This window comes from Alligator sinensis, unplaced genomic scaffold, assembly GCF_000455745.1.
Source record: "Alligator sinensis unplaced genomic scaffold, ASM45574v1 scaffold81_3, whole genome shotgun sequence".
Classification (NCBI taxonomy): Eukaryota; Metazoa; Chordata; order Crocodylia; family Alligatoridae; genus Alligator; species Alligator sinensis.
Window position 1 is genome coordinate 1,695,677 of NW_005842088.1, and position 17,511 is coordinate 1,713,187.

The 17,511-nt window shown below is 43.7% G+C and overlaps 1 protein-coding gene across 1 annotated transcript in view; it reads right to left on the reverse strand.

Moving 5' to 3' along the window:
- LOC102376869 (haloacid dehalogenase-like hydrolase domain-containing 5) overlaps positions 1 to 16,764 on the reverse strand; it is a 41,886-nt gene extending 25,122 nt beyond the window's left edge. The window contains exons 1-4 of the mRNA XM_014520088.2: positions 16,759 to 16,764; positions 14,229 to 14,438; positions 7,896 to 8,008; positions 1,136 to 1,229 (exon numbers count right to left, since the gene is read on the reverse strand). Coding sequence (XP_014375574.2) covers positions 1,136 to 1,229; positions 7,896 to 8,008; positions 14,229 to 14,438; positions 16,759 to 16,764 — 423 coding nt within the window. The remainder of the gene's footprint in view (positions 1 to 1,135; positions 1,230 to 7,895; positions 8,009 to 14,228; positions 14,439 to 16,758) is intronic.
- Between the last annotated feature and the right edge of the window lie 747 nt (positions 16,765 to 17,511).

The following is a 17,511-nucleotide window of genomic DNA, read 5'->3' on the forward strand; positions in this document are numbered from 1 at the left end:
GGATAGGGATAATCCTTCCTCAGGCAAGGGGCTGGAGGTGACCTCTGGAGGTATCTTCCATCCCTCCTTCTCTACGATTAAGCAGAGAAGCTGTCCTTCTTGCTGGAAAAGAAGCAAGCCTGGAGACAACATGCAGCTGCCAAGATGTCTGCCCCTTGTGTTTGGTTTAGCAAGCTGAAAGGGCAGGAGTCTTGTTAACCCTCTCAGCCATAGATAAGGGCTGAGCACTGTCACTTGTGGCTGAAGCAGCAAGTGAGCTGCTGATAGTATTTTGATAAGGCTTTTGACGTGGAAATGATGCTTCACTTACAGAAATGCATATAAAAAGCTATTTACAATAAATACTGTCCCATTTCAGTTAAATGTAGCCTCCCGTCCCATTTCAGTTAAAGGTCATTTAAATCAGGAAAGCTTACATATGCCAGTATAATCAGTTTTGTTACAGCTTATGGGGTAAGCAAGTAAGCAATGGCTTTGGAAGGAATATAACAAATTACTGTAACCACACAACCTAGCAGTAATAACTTACCAATATTGTCACAATCCTGCAGGGAAGAAAAAAAATAATCTTCCTTCTACTTTTCTTCAGAAATCATGAAGTCTGCTATACTGGGAAGTTTATCAGGCAACTGAACAAAATCCAATGTTCTTTGTATATATTTTGCTATAGATAAGTAAGGCTGGAAGGAACCTCAGGGCCATCTAGTCCAAGCCCCTACTCAAAGCAGGCCCATCCCTTTCTAAGCCATTCTAGACAAGCATTTGTCTTAACCTGTTCTTCTGAACTTCAAGAACAAATTCATATAAACTACCAGGCAGAGTCTGAAACAACAGACACACACTCTAACTTGCCACAGGTACAGAAGGCAGATGAGGGCATTGTCAGTCTACTAGGTTATAGATCAAAAGCTGCAATTGCGTACTCAATCACTGAGTCAGCGTGAATCCTAGTGACAAGATGACCCATTAGAAAAATCTATTCAATAGCTTTAGCATTGCAGTGAGCCAAGAACTGAGGTAGAAATCAAATTCAAAAGCACAATACAAAAGAGAATAAACTAATGCTACTAAGTAATCATTGACAATACTGAGTATTATCCAACAGCCACAGAAAAGTTTCAATACAAATACTCACCAAAATTTTAGGCCTTCTGTCATGGTCCACCATATCCAGCAAAGGGTACATCTCCCGAAGCATATCAATAGTAATAGGCCGACAAAAACCCAAACTGTAAAACTCCAGTTAAGGACACAAAAATATATACATATTTCTATATCTTAATTTTAAGATCATAAAGTCAACAAATTGTAATATATCAAGTTACAATCCTGGCAACACAAATCACATGAGAACACAATACAAGAAGTCACAGACCCTAACTTCATTTTAATCTATATCATGAAAGAAGTTACTTCATTTGGATTTGGGCTTGCTTTGTAGCTTTACTAGGACAGCTCACATAAACAGAAGTGGTGAAAAAGCATGCATTTGAGAACCCAACATCACTATAACATCTTATTTTGCATTTGCTTAAAAGGGAACCCTGAAGTTCATCAGAAGTTATAGCTAAATAACCATTGTAAAATTTATTTGCAAATCATATTTTGGCTACTTGAGTATTTAGATTTTGATAGAAGGAAATTATGGGTGTGAAAAGATGTAGCCTTTGTGCCTCCACAAAAATGTTCATGGGGGCACAAATGCCAAACAGATCTCTGCGCCCCTTTTCATGCCAGAAATACCCAAAATTTGTGACCATGACACAGGTGTGCATTGTGCCGCTATCTTGTGGCTGGCATCTGTTTTAGGGTGGAAAAGCACAGGCAGCCTGGGACTGCCTGCACTCTTCAGTCTACCCAGCTGACATGCCTGGGGCCCAATCCTGTGCACCCCAGGAGCAGAAATTCCTGGGGTCCCTGAAGCCTCAATAGTGCCTGCCTGGATTTCCCCATTTGGGATTCCCAGGGCATGTGTCCACACTCCAGTGTGGTCCCAGGCTTGGATCACCAATCAGCAGACTGGCAGTCCCAGCCCCATGACTACACAGGATCCAGCTCTCCCTTTCTATAAGTGAAGCATCATTTCCACATCAAAAGCCATAATTATCAAAATACTATCAGCAGCTCACTTGCTGCTTCAGCCACAAGTGACAGTGCTCAGCCCTTATCTATGGCTGAGAGGGTTAACAAGACTCCTGCCCTTTCAGCTTGCTAAACCAAACACAAGGGGCAGACATCTTGGCAGCTGCATGTTGTCTCCAGGCTTGCTTCTTTTCCAGCAAGAAGGACAGCTTCTCTGCTTAATCGTAGAGAAGGAGGGATGGAAGATACCTCCAGAGGTCACCTCCAGCCCCTTGCCTGAGGAAGAATTATCCCTATCCAACCATCCTATATAATCCATAATCTAAACTCTACATAAAACTACCATCAACCCTGACACAACACAGACCTAATAGCCTAACCTGCCACAGGTAAAGCAGGAGAACCATGTCAAGCAACTTCCTGCTTCTATGAAATGTTGTCAGTACATGCTCAGGAAATCCCAGATAGAACCCCCTTCTCCCCCACCCCCACTACAGATGAAGGCAAAAGCCCCCATAGTTCATACCAATCTGATCAATCCTTCCTGACCCCTAAAATGGCGATTGATCTGACCCTGAGCAGAAAGGCAAGACCATCTAGCCAGGAACCTCCAGCTTTGGTCTCAGCAAGAGCACTGGCACACCCCAGTCAAAATCCCTAACCTTGTATGTAGCCAACCCCCAGTGTCTCTGAGGAAGGCTTAAAGGGAGAGATGTGCCCTGGAGGTTCCCCAGGGGGCACATCTGCAAGCAGGGAACACATCACCTGTTGCCCCACAGGATAAAGAAGGCAGGACAACAAGCAACATGCATTTCACACAATGAAGCTGATCAGGATTTGTCCCAGCACAATTGGTCTGATTCAATGGGCGATGTTTATTTGTACCTTAAGAAACCATTAATTGCACCTTAAAAGTGTGTGTGGGGGGGGGCGGAATTTAAAAAGGAAGGTGAAAGAAAAACCTCCTACACTGAATGAGATCATGAAGCAATCTTCTAATTTTCATAGCAATACCCTTAAGAAACAGAATTCCATTAAATCTAAACCTTAATGGAGTAATTCATAGAACACTTGTTTGTTTATGAATAGTACAAACATCCAATGCTCAGTACTAGCAAAACCTGCCCTCAAATGTATGCAAAAAACCAAGAAGGATCAAAAACTATTTAAGAAGCTGACCATTTGTTTCTTTCTGATGAAGTATGTCTTACATTCAAAAGCTTGTCCAAAGTGATTCCAATCATGAACTTGGGCTATTAAACAGATATGAACATAAAAAAAAAAATCCTCCCTTTCATACCAGGATCTCAGTCATTCATAAAGATTTTAAAATCTTTGAAAGCACGTGTTCAGTATAAGTCTAATTATACCTGAGGTTTATATTGTAGATACAATCATGAATTTGAAAATTAATGTAAGAGATCCCATCATGCTGTTTCTTACTATGCCTGAATGTTTATAGTTGTCCAAAGAGTATTCTTGGTAACTAGCTTTAAATTTTCAAATGGATAATGTAAGCAAAGTATCAAGAATATTTTGTCTTGTTTAAATAAAATTCCAATCTGAACATCTGTTTTTAAAGTTTAATGAAAATTTCAATTTAGTGAAAAGGTACTGAATTTGGAGATAATGCCAGATTCAATGCATATATAAAAAGACTAATTATAAAATTACTTTCTTCATAAACATCACCAAGCATAAATGTTCTGGGGTGCTCAGATCATGTGATGGCCTTAGCTATATCCATGTAGATTCCTTAATTATGTCCTCAGTGTCACCCATGCAACCCTCTTGTCCTCAAGGTGTGTGCATATTTGGTCTAGCTGTAACTTGTATTTCGCCAACAATTCTGTTAAAACACACGCAGAACAGAGTTTCTCTTACTCTCTGATGCACTGCTCTTGCAGGACTACCAGGAATGCAGAGTAGTATAACATTTTATCCAGTAAGCACAGTAGATAGGATTCTGATAACAAGCAGGGAAGCTATTTAAACATTATGTCACCATTAGTTATTTTTCAAATGTAAAAAACAGTCTTAGAGAAATTAACTCTGAAAGTTGAAGTTTTCCAGGAAACAAGTAGAATAGCCCAATATGCTTCCCCTCCCACAAGAGATGAGTACTAGGTATGCTTTATTTATAACGGGAAGAATATTCTTCTGGTGGGTAGTACTATTACCTGCTCTAGGGCCCCCTCTACACATTATACTTAAAGTGAGATTAACTAATTAACCATACCTTAAACTGTGACTCAAGCTATATGTTTAACCAATTAAGGGAATGACAAAACAAGCAATAAGATACAAAGTTATTTCACAAAAAATGTTAACAACTTTATAGCTGGTTCTAATCATGCCATTAATTAAACCTGTGGCTAAGTGCTCCCCTCTGGCTGGTAGCCCCATCACCTGAGGGGCTCCAAGCCAAAGGGATGCACCACCAGCATTCCCAGAACTGCTGCTGCTGTGAGTCTCATCAGCTGCTGGGCTTGCAGCAGTGGAAGCATTCTTTCCACTGCTGGACAGCGCTGTCCCCACGGCCAGCCCTGCAGCCAACAGCACTGCCCCTGATGCCTGACAAGGCTTGCAGTGGTGGCAGCATTCCCAGCACTGCCCCTGCTGTGAGCCTCACAGCCATGGAAGCTGGCACAGGGGGGGCCTGGGATCATGACTCTGGATTCCTCCTGCACCAGTGATAAGACATGATAGGATCTAATCAATGAATGATCCCACAATTGCGCCTCCTGTCATGTGCGTGTGTCATGGCAGGAGGCACAATTATGTGAATTGCGCATGTTAAAATCCCATTGTGCCTTTACCTATATTCATAAAGGGGCCCTAGAAAAAGGAACCAACACCAGAGCAAACAAACACATCAAACTTTGCTCATGTCTAAGTAATCGTGTCCCTCTTTGCTTACTGAAATATGCCTAATGTTACAACAAATCTCATTTCCAAGGAAAAAAGCTTAAGTTTTTATTAAAGGAAAAATGTTGTCTCAGAGAAGCCACAGACACTGGCTTGTGACTGAGTTGAATCAGTGGGATGTAAAAATGTAAAAGTTTCTGGAAGCACTAGGGGATGATTAATTCAAGCTCTCAGACATGTAGACAGATCAAGAGAAGCTTCAGCCACCTTGGGAACAATTACATATCCTGGCTTGAACTGGCTGAGGAAGGCTACCCAGCAAAGGACTAAGAAGGGTATAAAGCAGTGATGTTCAGCCTATGGCTTATGGGCTGGAAGCAGCCTGCAGAGCATGAAGGAATGGTCTGTTGCCTCACATGATGTCCCTGCCTGAGCTCCCCAGCACATCAGCATGGCTGAGTGTGCAGAGATACAGCAATGCTTTTCTCTGCTGCCCTTGGCCCATTTCAGATTTTAATGTTTGTTTGATTCACTTATAAAAAGGTTGGTCACCAAGGGTTTAAAGTGCTCAGCTTGACTTAGGGCTAGCAGCACTCCCTTTTGATCCATGAACTAGGCCAAAGTGCCACAGAAGAACAAATAATCGATGAATTTGTCTGTACCTGGCAAGATAGTATGGAAGCAGTTTTATTATTACTATGACAAATGTTTTCCCTGTAACATTTTTGTCCCAAAATAAATAGTACTGTGTTTTATGAAGGATATTTGGTTCCCTGTCATTATCTCTGACAGCACCAAAACACACGTGCTGTACTGAAGTCAAACTTGCTAAGGTAATTCAAGTGAGTCATAAAAGAGACTATAGTCAAAAACCTTTTAAAAAGTCTTATAGTTTCATAGTAGCTAGGGTCAGGAGGGACCTGAACAGATCATCTAGCCTGACCCCCTGCCACAGGCAGGAATGAATGCTGGGTTCACAAGACCCCAGACAGGTGATCGTCCAACCTCCTCTTGAATTTGTCCAAGGTAGGGGCGAGGACCACTTCCCTGGGAAGTCGGTTCCAGATTTTGGCCACCCTAACTGTAAAATATTGCCTTCTGATCTCTAAACTAAACCTATTCTCCATCAGCTTATTACCATTGTTCCTTGTCACCCCAGGTGGTGCTGGGGAGAAAAGGGCTCTACCTATTTGCTGTTGATCTCCCCTGATGAGTTTGTAGGCAGCCACCAGGTCCCTGCTCAGCCTCCTCTTGCTGGGACCTGAACCTGTTCAGCCTCTCAGTCTCTCCTTGTAGGGCCTGTCCTGCTGCCCTCTCACCAAGTGGGTGGCCCTCCTCTGAACCCTCTCCAGGCTAGCCACATCTCTTTTGAAGTGCAGCACCCAGTACTGGACACAGTACTCCAACTGCAGTCTGACCAAAGTCACATAGAGGGGGAGTATCACCCCTCTGGACTGGCTTGAGATGCATCTTTGGATGCATGACAAGGTATGGCTGGCCTTGCCTGCTGCTGTCTGGCATTGGCGGCTCATGTTCATCTTGGAGTCAATAATGACTCCAAGATCCTGTTCCGCCTCTGTGCTTTCAAGGAGGGAACTCCCCAGCCTGTATGTATGCTGTGGATTCCTTCTCCCAAGGTGCAGCACCCTGCATTTATCTACGTTGAACCCCATCCTATTCTCATCTGCCCACTTTTGTAGTCTGTCTAAATCTATTTGCAGCCTCTCTCTCTCTTCAAGTGTGTCCACCTCACCCCACATCTTAGTGTCATCAGCAAACTTGGACAGTGTGCTTAAAGGATTTGGATCCTTACTCAAGAAACAGAGGACAGCTCTAGACCTGCGATTTGAGTGAGGCTTTCTAGAAGAGGCCATTGGGATTTCAATAGTGTAACTAGCCCTGAAACTGAGAGTCTTATCTATACTACCACATTTTAAATAGAACAGAGACTTGAAAGTCGCTGAATCCTAAGAAATACTTAGCCTCAGCAGTGTCAGACAATCATGTTTTATCATACATAGTCCTGTCATGAAAGGTAAAATGCATAATACCACCTTATAATATTGTATGCAAAATTAGTAAAGACAATGCCTGCCATACGAAAGGATTAGAATGGTCTAAAGCAGGAGTGGCCAACCTATGGCATGGGTGCCACAAGAAGCCTGTGTGTGCATGCAGACTGGGGAGAGGACACGCAGCACAGTAGCAGATGAGACAGGAAGCAGAAAGAAAAATAGTAGATCAGGCAGGGAGAACAATGAAAGAAACAGAATGCAGAGCAGTAGATCAGGAAGGGAAAGGGGATTGAAGTTGCACTTAGAAAGGGTTCAAGGCTAATTGTGGCAGGCCTGCCAAAAATGGGTCTTGCCCCCACTGGTCTTGAGCTCTCCTGTCTTTATGCTTCTCATTATTTTCAATTAAACATTTATTTAAATCCCAGAAACAAAAAATATTGCTTTCTAAGGGAAGTCTCAAACTTAAAGACCGACTTCACAGCATAAAATCCCTTTTAGAGAAATTAACTCTGAAAATTGAAGTAATTAGGGATAAACGATATAACCCAAGAAAGAAAATTTGTTAAAAGCAAGTTTATTTCAAGAACAGGCCTGTGAAATGGTTCTGGAAATATATTCCTAGTTACCAGATAACAATATCCCAAGATTCATTCTCAGGGCAGTCCCTTAAGAAGTGATTAGTCATTTTCATACAAGTTCAAGTATTTCTGTACCCTGGTATAAAAAAAGGTTAAGTAAAGCAGAGTGAAAAACAAAACAAAACAAAGAGGTACTGCACCATACCAACAATGTTAGCAGTTTTGAACAAAGAAACAAACACTGTGTTCAGTTTCTAACATTGTCTAAAATACATTTTAACATTTCACTGAAAAAGATTAACTAGATGAATGGAAATACTTAAAAACATAAAATGTCCTTTTAAAAGGATACCAATTGGCAATATCCAGAAGTGGTCCTTGCCCAGACACAAGAACGCATTTGTCATGATAACGTTTGAACATTCTCAAAGGACTATGAGACAGCATGACCTGGTCTTGTGAAATCTGTTTGGGATAAAATAAGAACACACCATTTCTTTCAAATGCATTTTTAATTTTAGGCTGAAAAAACATTTTCAGGGTTGACCAATACACTGATGCCAGTGGTTTCTGATTTCATTACCCTGCAGCAAAACCCCCAGTTTTTCTTTTTCTATTTATTTTTAAATGCATTCCCTCCCCTTCCCGAACCATTTCTGACTTTTTCTCTCCCTCTCTATTCCCTATAGATAAGTATAAGTAAACTAAGATGTAGGATAAGCTTTAACATTTTATTTTAGGTAGTAAGTTTTATTTTTCTCTCCCTTCTTTGCAAATAAGTTCCCTGCTACTTTGATATCAATACCCACTGTTTTATAAGTTATGCCTCTGCCGGGCATCCCTTGTGTTGCAACTGTATGATTCATGTACCCCTCCCATGTAAATTGGTTCCCGGATGAATGAGAGTGATTGGGAATGATTGAAACACAATGGTAGCAGGCCTCTACTGAATGGCCTGTAACGACCAGGCCATCACCTCGCATTGATTCATCCAGGAACCATGGAACTCACCCAGGAACAGAGACAAGAACCTAGCATTTGAAAGACAAAAGACCCTGGAGAACCAGCAACTCTACCATTGTACCCCACCGTTACAGACACCCGAAACTGCACATCCCTGCATGGAGCATACATACTCAGTGCACCAGGGGCTGACCCTTGTCTGGGCATGCCTCCTGTCACTAGGGTCACACAAGGTCTGCCCCTATAAAAAGGAGCAGTGAAGACAGATCCAGTGGGACACCCTCTCCATCTGGACCAGCACCATGCCACACCACCTATCCACCCAGAGGCCCTGCTGGTGACCCCCGTCTGGACAACACCTACTGGACAAGGACCCCTTTCCAGCCTGGACTGGTAGCTATCAACCCCCACCCCATCTTCAACCAAGGACTTGGGCTCTGGTTCTCTTCCCTAGCTGGACTCCAACCCTTCCACTGAGTCTCTTTCTCCTGCTGCCATTGTGACTGTGTGTGCGTGTGCGTGAACCAATAACTTCATGGGGCTGTGTAGTGTGTTGTCTATTTAATAAAACTGTTATTTGGACCCCTAAATTGGGTTTTGCTTTACTATGGTTTGGCCCCGCTCCAATCTCTGCTCCTCGCCCCTCTAACTTCTGTCTCATTTCTCCCTCTCCTGCTTCTGGCTCACTGCCACCTCCAACACCTGTCCTGAGCTCCTCTCTGCCTCCAAACCCCTTGTTTCTTTGCCACTGTCTTATCCCCACTGCCTTTTCCTTTTCCCCTGAGCAACCAGGTTTCTGCCTCAGTTTCTTTCCTGGCTGTCTCCTTCTTGCCACCACTTATCTCCCCCCGCCCCAATATCTCAGCTGTCTGCCTCAGTTTCCAGCCCCAGTCTACCTTAAATAAATCCAAGCCTCAGATCCTCAGCCAGATTCTCTGTAGTCTACTGGTTCTAATCCCAGTTCTGGCAACTTTCACTCCCTACACTTTAACTCTCTTTCTCTCACCTGAACCTTCCCCCAAGTATCCCAGATACCCCAAGCACACACATACACACTGTACCATCCAAGTTAGGAACTTACCTGTGTAGGGGTGTGCGTGTGTGTATATATATGTCATTGTGTGCATGATATACGAATTAGTGATCCGTGCCTAACTTTTGGGGTGTATAGAGTATGTGCTTGGATTGGTGATAGGTATGCATGTGCCTAGGCTGGTTTGGATGTGCCTGAGCTGGTAGAGTGTGTGTGTGTGTGTGTGTGTGTACCTGATTTGTGTATTTGTATATGTGCAATTGTGTCACACCCTCCTGTCTAACAGTGCAATATTGAGATCCTGAGAGATGGCATGACCCCACAGGGCAACATTTTATGGTGGAGAATGCAGGCATATTGCGGGTGTTAGCAGGAGTGAGAAGTGTGGGTTGGGTGAGCTAGTGTGCCTGTGTATTTGATGCCTGCCTATGTTGTATTTGAAGCATTGCTGTTACTGTAGGAACGCCTACACCATTACTGTTGTGATTACAGAACTCGCCCCAGAGCGGGGTGGGCATACCCAGTGTAGGGTCGGCATTGTTAAGGGGAACTCCTGCAGGACAGGGGCTCGAGCACCCACAGCACTATAGAACTCACCCCAGAGCGGGGTAGGCATACCCAGTGTAGGGTCGGCATTGTTAAGGGGAACTCCTGCAGGACAGGGGCTCGAGCACCCACAGTGCTTTCTTTGTTGTTATTATTGTGTCTGTTGTTGTTGTAGGGCACAGAAGTCCAGGAACCAGCATGTTCAGGCACAAGACCCCCACACCAGGCATAAGTGATCACAGCACTAAAGGGGTGAAAAAGGAGGAGGCAGGTCCTCTCCAGCAGAAATGCTTGTAAGATTGTTTTGTCTTGAGGCTTTTGAGATTTTGTGTCTTGAGCTTTGAGGTGTCTAAAATTTTGAGTTTTGAGTTTATTGCTGGCTGTAAGCTACTGTTTGGTGGATGACACTGGGTTTTATTTACTGTGAAGAGATAGTATAGTCTAGTATTTAGACCTGAGTAGAAAGGGTAGCAACCTGGTTCTCTGACTTCCCTCTTTTGTGCCAGATTTGGGACATACGGGAGATCCAGTTCTTGAAAAGTGCTGGGTCTGGGCAGGTTGAAAGCCATTATGATTGAAACTGCCCCCCACAGCTTGTGCCTGTATTGTTACAGCCCTATGTGAGGGAGTTAAAGAAAATTTCACTAGGAAAGATGCATGGTTCATTCATTCAGGGTTTGTTTCCTTACATATAGAGATTCAGAAAGCAAGGAGCTGTGATAGAGAGAGGGAAAGGAAAAAGATAGAGGGAAGTGGGAAAACAGGCTGCGAGGCAGCTGTGAAAGAGAGATGTGGAAAGTGTTTAGAAAGAAAGGAGAGAATAAGAGATTAACAGAGTTTAAATGCTAGAGCAGGTAGGAGGAAACAGTAAGCATGCAATTTTAGGAATGACTGCTCTAGAGCAGGGAAAAGATGCAGTTGCTTTAAGGAAAAGTTGTGTCCTGATCTCAGAGTGCCTGAGGTCATGCTGTGGTCTGTTTGGGTTAAGTACAACACCCTATATCACTGGTCCAATAAGAAGTCAGTATCAGAGAAAACTAAGTTCTGTGCTAGAGACTGTGAATGTTTGTAGCACAAGTAAAGCCAAGAGATTGCAGGGATTGTTGAGGTGTTTGTGCAAAACAGTGTTGTGTGTTTGCTTTGTGCCTGTGTTGCAAGGCAGAGACTCCTAGAAGTGTAAAAGTATACCCTTATTGGTAATGAGGGTGAGATGTAAGAACATGAAAAAGGCTTTCTAAGCAAAAATTCTGAGGGAGAAAGTGTCCCTCTGAGGGATGCCAATGCCCTTGTTGCAGTTGGGCCAGGTTGTCACTTTAAAAATGAGTTTTTCAGGAGGGCTCCACAGAGCAATTAATTTTGGGAGCCTCCTTGTTAAATAAATCACCTGACCCTCAAGGAATCTGGTGAACAGTCTTTTCTATCCTGCCGGCCACCCTTCTTGGCTAGCAGGAAGGAATGGCTCTGAGCCATTGGACAATACGCGTTGGACAGGCTGATTGGTGCCCACCCCAATGTTGAGGCAGGAAAAGGCCAGAAAAGTCCTCAACTTAGGATGGCCACCCTCCTGTAGGTAACTGCTCCACTTTCAGTATAAAAGAAAAGCACCCCAAGAATGGAAAATGATGTGTGCACCGCCACTGCAAATGTCAGCACTGTACATTTGTAAATATTAGCCACTGCAAGGAGTTTTCCTTGGCAGGTTTGTGTGTGTTTGTTTTCTTTTGCAGAAACCACAGTGTAATCAAAGGTGACGGATAAGCCATGAGGCCTCGTTGCCACCAGCAGCATCTTCCTTATCACAGCCATGGCAAAATAAATAAATACATAAAAATTGTCTCGTGTGTTTGTGTTATATGCTTTGTGTTTGTTTGTTTGGTTTGTTTTAAGTTGTCACAGTTTAAATACATATGAATATCATAAAGATATAATAAAAGTCATTGGTAATACCCCCTCTAAAAATTGAATCGGTCTGTGGATCCCAGACCACTTCCATCCGGTTGGACTGGAAAGTTGTTATGATATTTGAAAAAAAGGGCAGCAATTCTCAAAAAAGTTTAAGATTCCACTTGGTTAGCAAAATTATATTTATTAAAGGTTATGTGTATTTTGTTGTTGGGGGGGTTGTTTATTTGTTTCCCCCCTACTCTAAACTATCTGATGTCAAAATGTTTTGTTTTTGGTTTGTTTTTATTTGTTTGTTTGTCTGTACTTCTCTTAAGGATATAAATGCTATTTAGAATACCAGTATAACAAGATGCATGTAAAAACTGCATTCAAAGTCATATTTTAATTAGCAAAGAGACAACTATACCATTGTAACTGTTCAAATCAACCTCATTATGTTATTTTCTTTCTCTTCCGCCCCTCAAGGTTTTTCTCTTTCAATATCTTTTAACTGCCTAAGTTTTGTTTTAACTTCAAACCAGCTGAAGATGACACACCTCCTTTCTATATAGCTGGATGCAACAGGGGGCCTACTTGGGCCGATCTTCATGGCCCGCCCACCTGTTCTTGGGCTAACCACCTGCCTTCTCGCCTGCCATGCCTTGATGTTAATTGATTAATTAATTGACGTCAGTTAAGCGGGAGGCTACCCATTTTGGTGCCCCGATGCCACGGGGCGCTCTCTGCGGCTCCTTTTCTCCTCTACACTGCAGTCCAAGCCTCGCAGATGGCATCTTGATGTTCACATAAATCACCAGCCCCCACACTGGGCCCCAGAATCCTCCTAACAGGACCCCTCCACAATCTCTCCCTTCAGGCGGCCTACCCCGCCTTCATTCAGGCTACCTAGCTCGCTGAAACTATTTTCCCCTCTCAGGTGTGGTCCCCCCGGGACCTCTGGCTACCAGCCCTGGCCCACCTCCAGGCCAGTTGGGTCCCCAGACCTCCGGCTCTTGGTTGCCTCTCACGGTGGGCCCCCGGCCCTTTTGACCGTCCTGCTCCTGGCCCCAGCACGGGCCAGTTGAGGGTACTCTCTTGTTCAGGTCTGAGTCTCTAGCCCCTCAATCTCTCCAGGGGTCTGCCCTCTGGGCCCTTCACACAAACACAGGGTTTACCCACCCGGTCGTGGGGGCTAGGGGTTAAGGCACCCCGACCCGCCTTTCACCAGGGTGGTAACTGGCCTGGCATTTCCTGGGGGCTCCCACGCCACTGAGAGCCCCACCAGGCCACCCACTCCCAGCAGGGTGCAGTTTTAGGTCATGCCCAGGACCAGGAGCCTCCTGACCATCCCCTACAGCTCCTCCCTTACCTCCAAATGATCTCAGCAGCCCTCCGGCCAGGCGATGTTGTTGCCTGGCCTCCAGCTGCCGAACTGCCCTGTTTATATAGGCAGCCCTTGACTCAAAATGGCTGCCCTCATCGGGCACCTGGTGGCTGCCAGCTCCAGGCCCTTAAAGTGGCAGGCGCACACAGTGCTCTGCCACACTGGACAATGGTGTGCCTGAGCTGGTAGTGTGTGTGTATGCACCCAATTGATTTTTGTGTTTGTATATGTGCAATTGTGTCACACCCTCCTGTCTAACAGCGCAATATTGAGATCCTGAGAGTTGGCCTGACCCCACAGGGCAACACCCAAAACTCACTATAGAAAATGGTGCTTCCCAAACATACCCTTGATACATCATTCTGTTTTTACCATAATTTCCTAGCCAAAAATACTAAACATGATACAAGGCAGAAAAAAGTTTAAGATTATTAAACTTACAAATGGACAGATCACACACCCCTTTTATCTTTTAGAACTCCTTTATTCATAGGGTTTTCACTGTCAGGTCTGTACAATCAGCTAAGACACACCATTAATTGACCAAGTCCAGGAACAGGGAGTTAGGAACACCTTCATCCTAACCTTAGCAAGGTAGTGAGAAACACATAGGTCCCGTTGGGAATTTAAGATATTCCATTAGTAATAGTTGCTTGTAATAATATCTTACACCAATATACTCCTTCCAACCAAATTATTTCAAGGACTTTACAAAGCATGTCTTTTCTAATAGTAAACATTGTTAATTGAAAAGCTGAAATGCATTTAGTGCAGGATCCTCCCTTTATAATATTCACCCAAGAAAATCAACAAAAAAAAACAACAAAACAACCCCCCTCTCCCCCCCAAAATACCCATAATTAAGAGTTACTCACTGGCACTCCCAGAATATGAGACAACTGATCAGCTTTTTTCTGGCGAAGACAGTTCCCTGCATTGGTGACAAACACAACAGGCACCAAGAAATGTCCTTGAGAATTCACCAGCTTTTGAAAAGCTACTTTAGCAGCAGGAAGTGGAGTCTTTCCTCGTACCAATACTCCATCGATGTCAAAGAGAAAGCCAAAAGTAGGCTGCACATGAGGCTGCAAGGACAAAAAAAAAAGGTGAAAAAAAGTAGTTTATTATTTTCATCATTACACACATTCAATAAAAATTACAGTACCCTGCCCTGATAGCACAATCGTTCTGCTCTCTCCAGGTTGCTTATAACAGTAATCAGTGATCAAATAGTCTCCTTAAACTAACATACTGTTTCAGATAAATTCAAGACTAAAAAATATAACGTCGCTTTCCATTGGCTCTGGGAAAGCTGATTTTCACAGACTCCCTCCACAAAGTTAATGTCAATCTGCCTCTCTATATAGCTACGGACAAGAGACTCCTAAACTCCCCCACCGCCCCCCAATTTTTTTCCTCAACTATTTTAGAGTTCTTCTGACCGCTAGGCTCCTAACTTTGGTAAAGATTTGCCCATTGCTAGAGACTACACATACAATTCTTAAAGCTAGCATTTTTTCCTAGTCCTGCTTACGCTTTGGGTGTCTTTACCTATTGCATTGCCTTCCTATTTACTCTTCTCATAACCTGGTTCCAGCCATAAGTAGAGGCCAAATTAGCATGTGGATCCTTGGGGGATCCTTGGGGGGGGGGGCGGGCAGGCAGGAGAAGAGTGTATCTGGAGTCCACACACATACAGTGCTGTACTGTGGGGTTACGATGACCTGAAAATATGATAAATAATGAGCCTTTTGGCTTTGGACTAATATGTCATGCGTAGTTTGTGCTATATCTCAGTCGGTTAAAAAAAAAAAAAAGTGCCACTTAAAAGTTTGTTTACAGAGTACCTGTGCTAAAACTTGCAGCAGTTTCAAAAAGGTAAAATGCATCAATTCTGAATGAGCTAAGCATATGGGTACCTGTAGTAACTTGTCTAGATGCAAATTACTACAAATACGTTGATTTTAAGGTCATTGTTTTCAAATCTGTCTCTCTCTCACGGGGATGGAAGACAAGGGGTCTACCTGACCCTCCCCCTGGAGATTTATTTCCCCTGCAGTAGCACAGCCCCGTAGCCCTCTTTTTAAAGTGCCGGGAGTCTGGGGCTGGGCGGGGGATGGGTTTGGGCAGCATAGGCATGGGGGCTTCCCGCGGCTCCCCGGCTGGAGCAGAGGCAGGCACAGCCAGAGGAGCCGCAGGAGAAGACCCCATGGCTGCCCTGCCTGGCCCCATCCCCCACCTGGCCCCAGACTCTCAGCACTTTAAAAGGAGGGCTGAGGGGCTGTGCCGGACTCCTGCCAGGGGCACCTCCAAAACATTCTGAAACATTTTGGATGGTTTTGTTTCATTTCCGAGATGTTTCAGAGCCTTCTGTTTCGTTTTGGATTCAGTGTTTTGGGTGCCAAAATGGGCCGAAATGAAACGGCTGCCGAAATTTCACACAGCCCTATGAACTGTACAGTAACTTAACGCTGCGTAGTAGCTGGACAAAACCTGTGCTAATAGGCTACTGCACAGTAGCACAAGTTACTGCACATTTAGTACTTGATAATCCAAGTACTAAACTTAATGCGCAGTAACTATGGCACATTAATGAACATGTAGATACACCCAACGAGAATACTTCCTCATCTCAAATGAAAAAAAAAGAAAAGAAATATTTGCAAAGAACCCTGATATTAACAGTAATAAGTCACATAAAGCCCATAAGAAAATTAACAACTCTACCTTCAAAAACATTTGGAATGGTGTGAGGTAAATAAGGTCATACACTAAATAATGGAGAGAAAAAACCCCAGTGTAACTGCTTATTATGAACCAGGCTAGACAAAGGTCCTGTTACAAAAAATAACCTATCAACACATAATTAAAAACTTGTATTCATAAAGCATAACTGACAAGGGGTCTGATAAAATGTTGATCAGATGAAAGTTTTAAAAAATGCCCCAGATTTAAGAAGTCAAAAGTTTTTCTTTTAATTATGCTGTTTGTTTAACAGTACAGCAAGACAGCAAAGACAAACTAGCCACACACACATGAAAGCCAGAGACTAGCTAAGACAGAAGGTGACAGCTGCCAGATAAGATCTTATTAATCGATGTCCTCCAAACACCCTGCTTCACCAATTCCCTTACACACCCAAAGGCCCCTACCTCCCCCACCAAACAAAAAGCCAAGACAATGCCTTAGAAACCTTGTCAAGGACCAGATACCCTTATGCTGCAATAATCAATAATTACAAGTAGGAGTCCAATGGAAAGTCACATTTCTAGCTTACAACACCAGAAAGAGAGGGAGCTGTTATAGAAAAGTTTTGCTGGTGTGCTCATCCAGAGCCACCTCCTCTTCCTTTTGAGAAAGGACCAGTGTTTCTTTATGACCCTCCATGCTCTCATCCAGACAGACCGACATCATCCACATTAGCTTCCTTCATTCCTTGGAGTCTCAGAACAGCAGAGACTCCCTGTGCCTGAAGAAGGGTGCTTGTGCCCAAAAGCTTGCAAAAAACTGTTTCCCAACTACTTGGTTGGTTTAATGAAAGATACCACATCTACCCAAAGAAGCTTGCCTGTCTGACACCATCCACATTTTCATGTACACAAAGCACAAATTAACCCATCCTTCATCTCCCTGCAAGTTCAAAGCTATATTTAATAACATCTAGAAAATACACCAACATCTTTCTGTCACACTGACACATCACCTGTTTTCTAACAGATTTCTTTGACTTCCCTTTCAACTTCAAGCTATTTTGTCTGAATCCTGAACTGATTTAGAATTCATTGTAATCAGGAATCCAGACAAATGAACCAGCAACAGGACCTGACCTTGCATTACTCCATCTGTGAGGAGGGTCAGGTGTTAAGATGGGAAATGAATGATGGTTTTTTGTTTGTTTGGTTTTTTTAACTCATCAAAACAGGGACAAATTAAGACACAAATGAATCTGGGAGAGAATTCGACAGAGGAGATCCCTGCCACGGAAGCCAGTCCGGTTTAATCCGGAACGAGATGGAGACAGATTACCGGTTCCAAAGTTTTTGCATGAGGTCACTGGGTCAACCCTCAGAGTCTCACGCGCGCCGCGACCCCCGGCTGAGCGCGCACCCAGCGCCGCTCCCGCTCCCGCGGCCGCTCTCGGGACCCGGCGCCGAGACG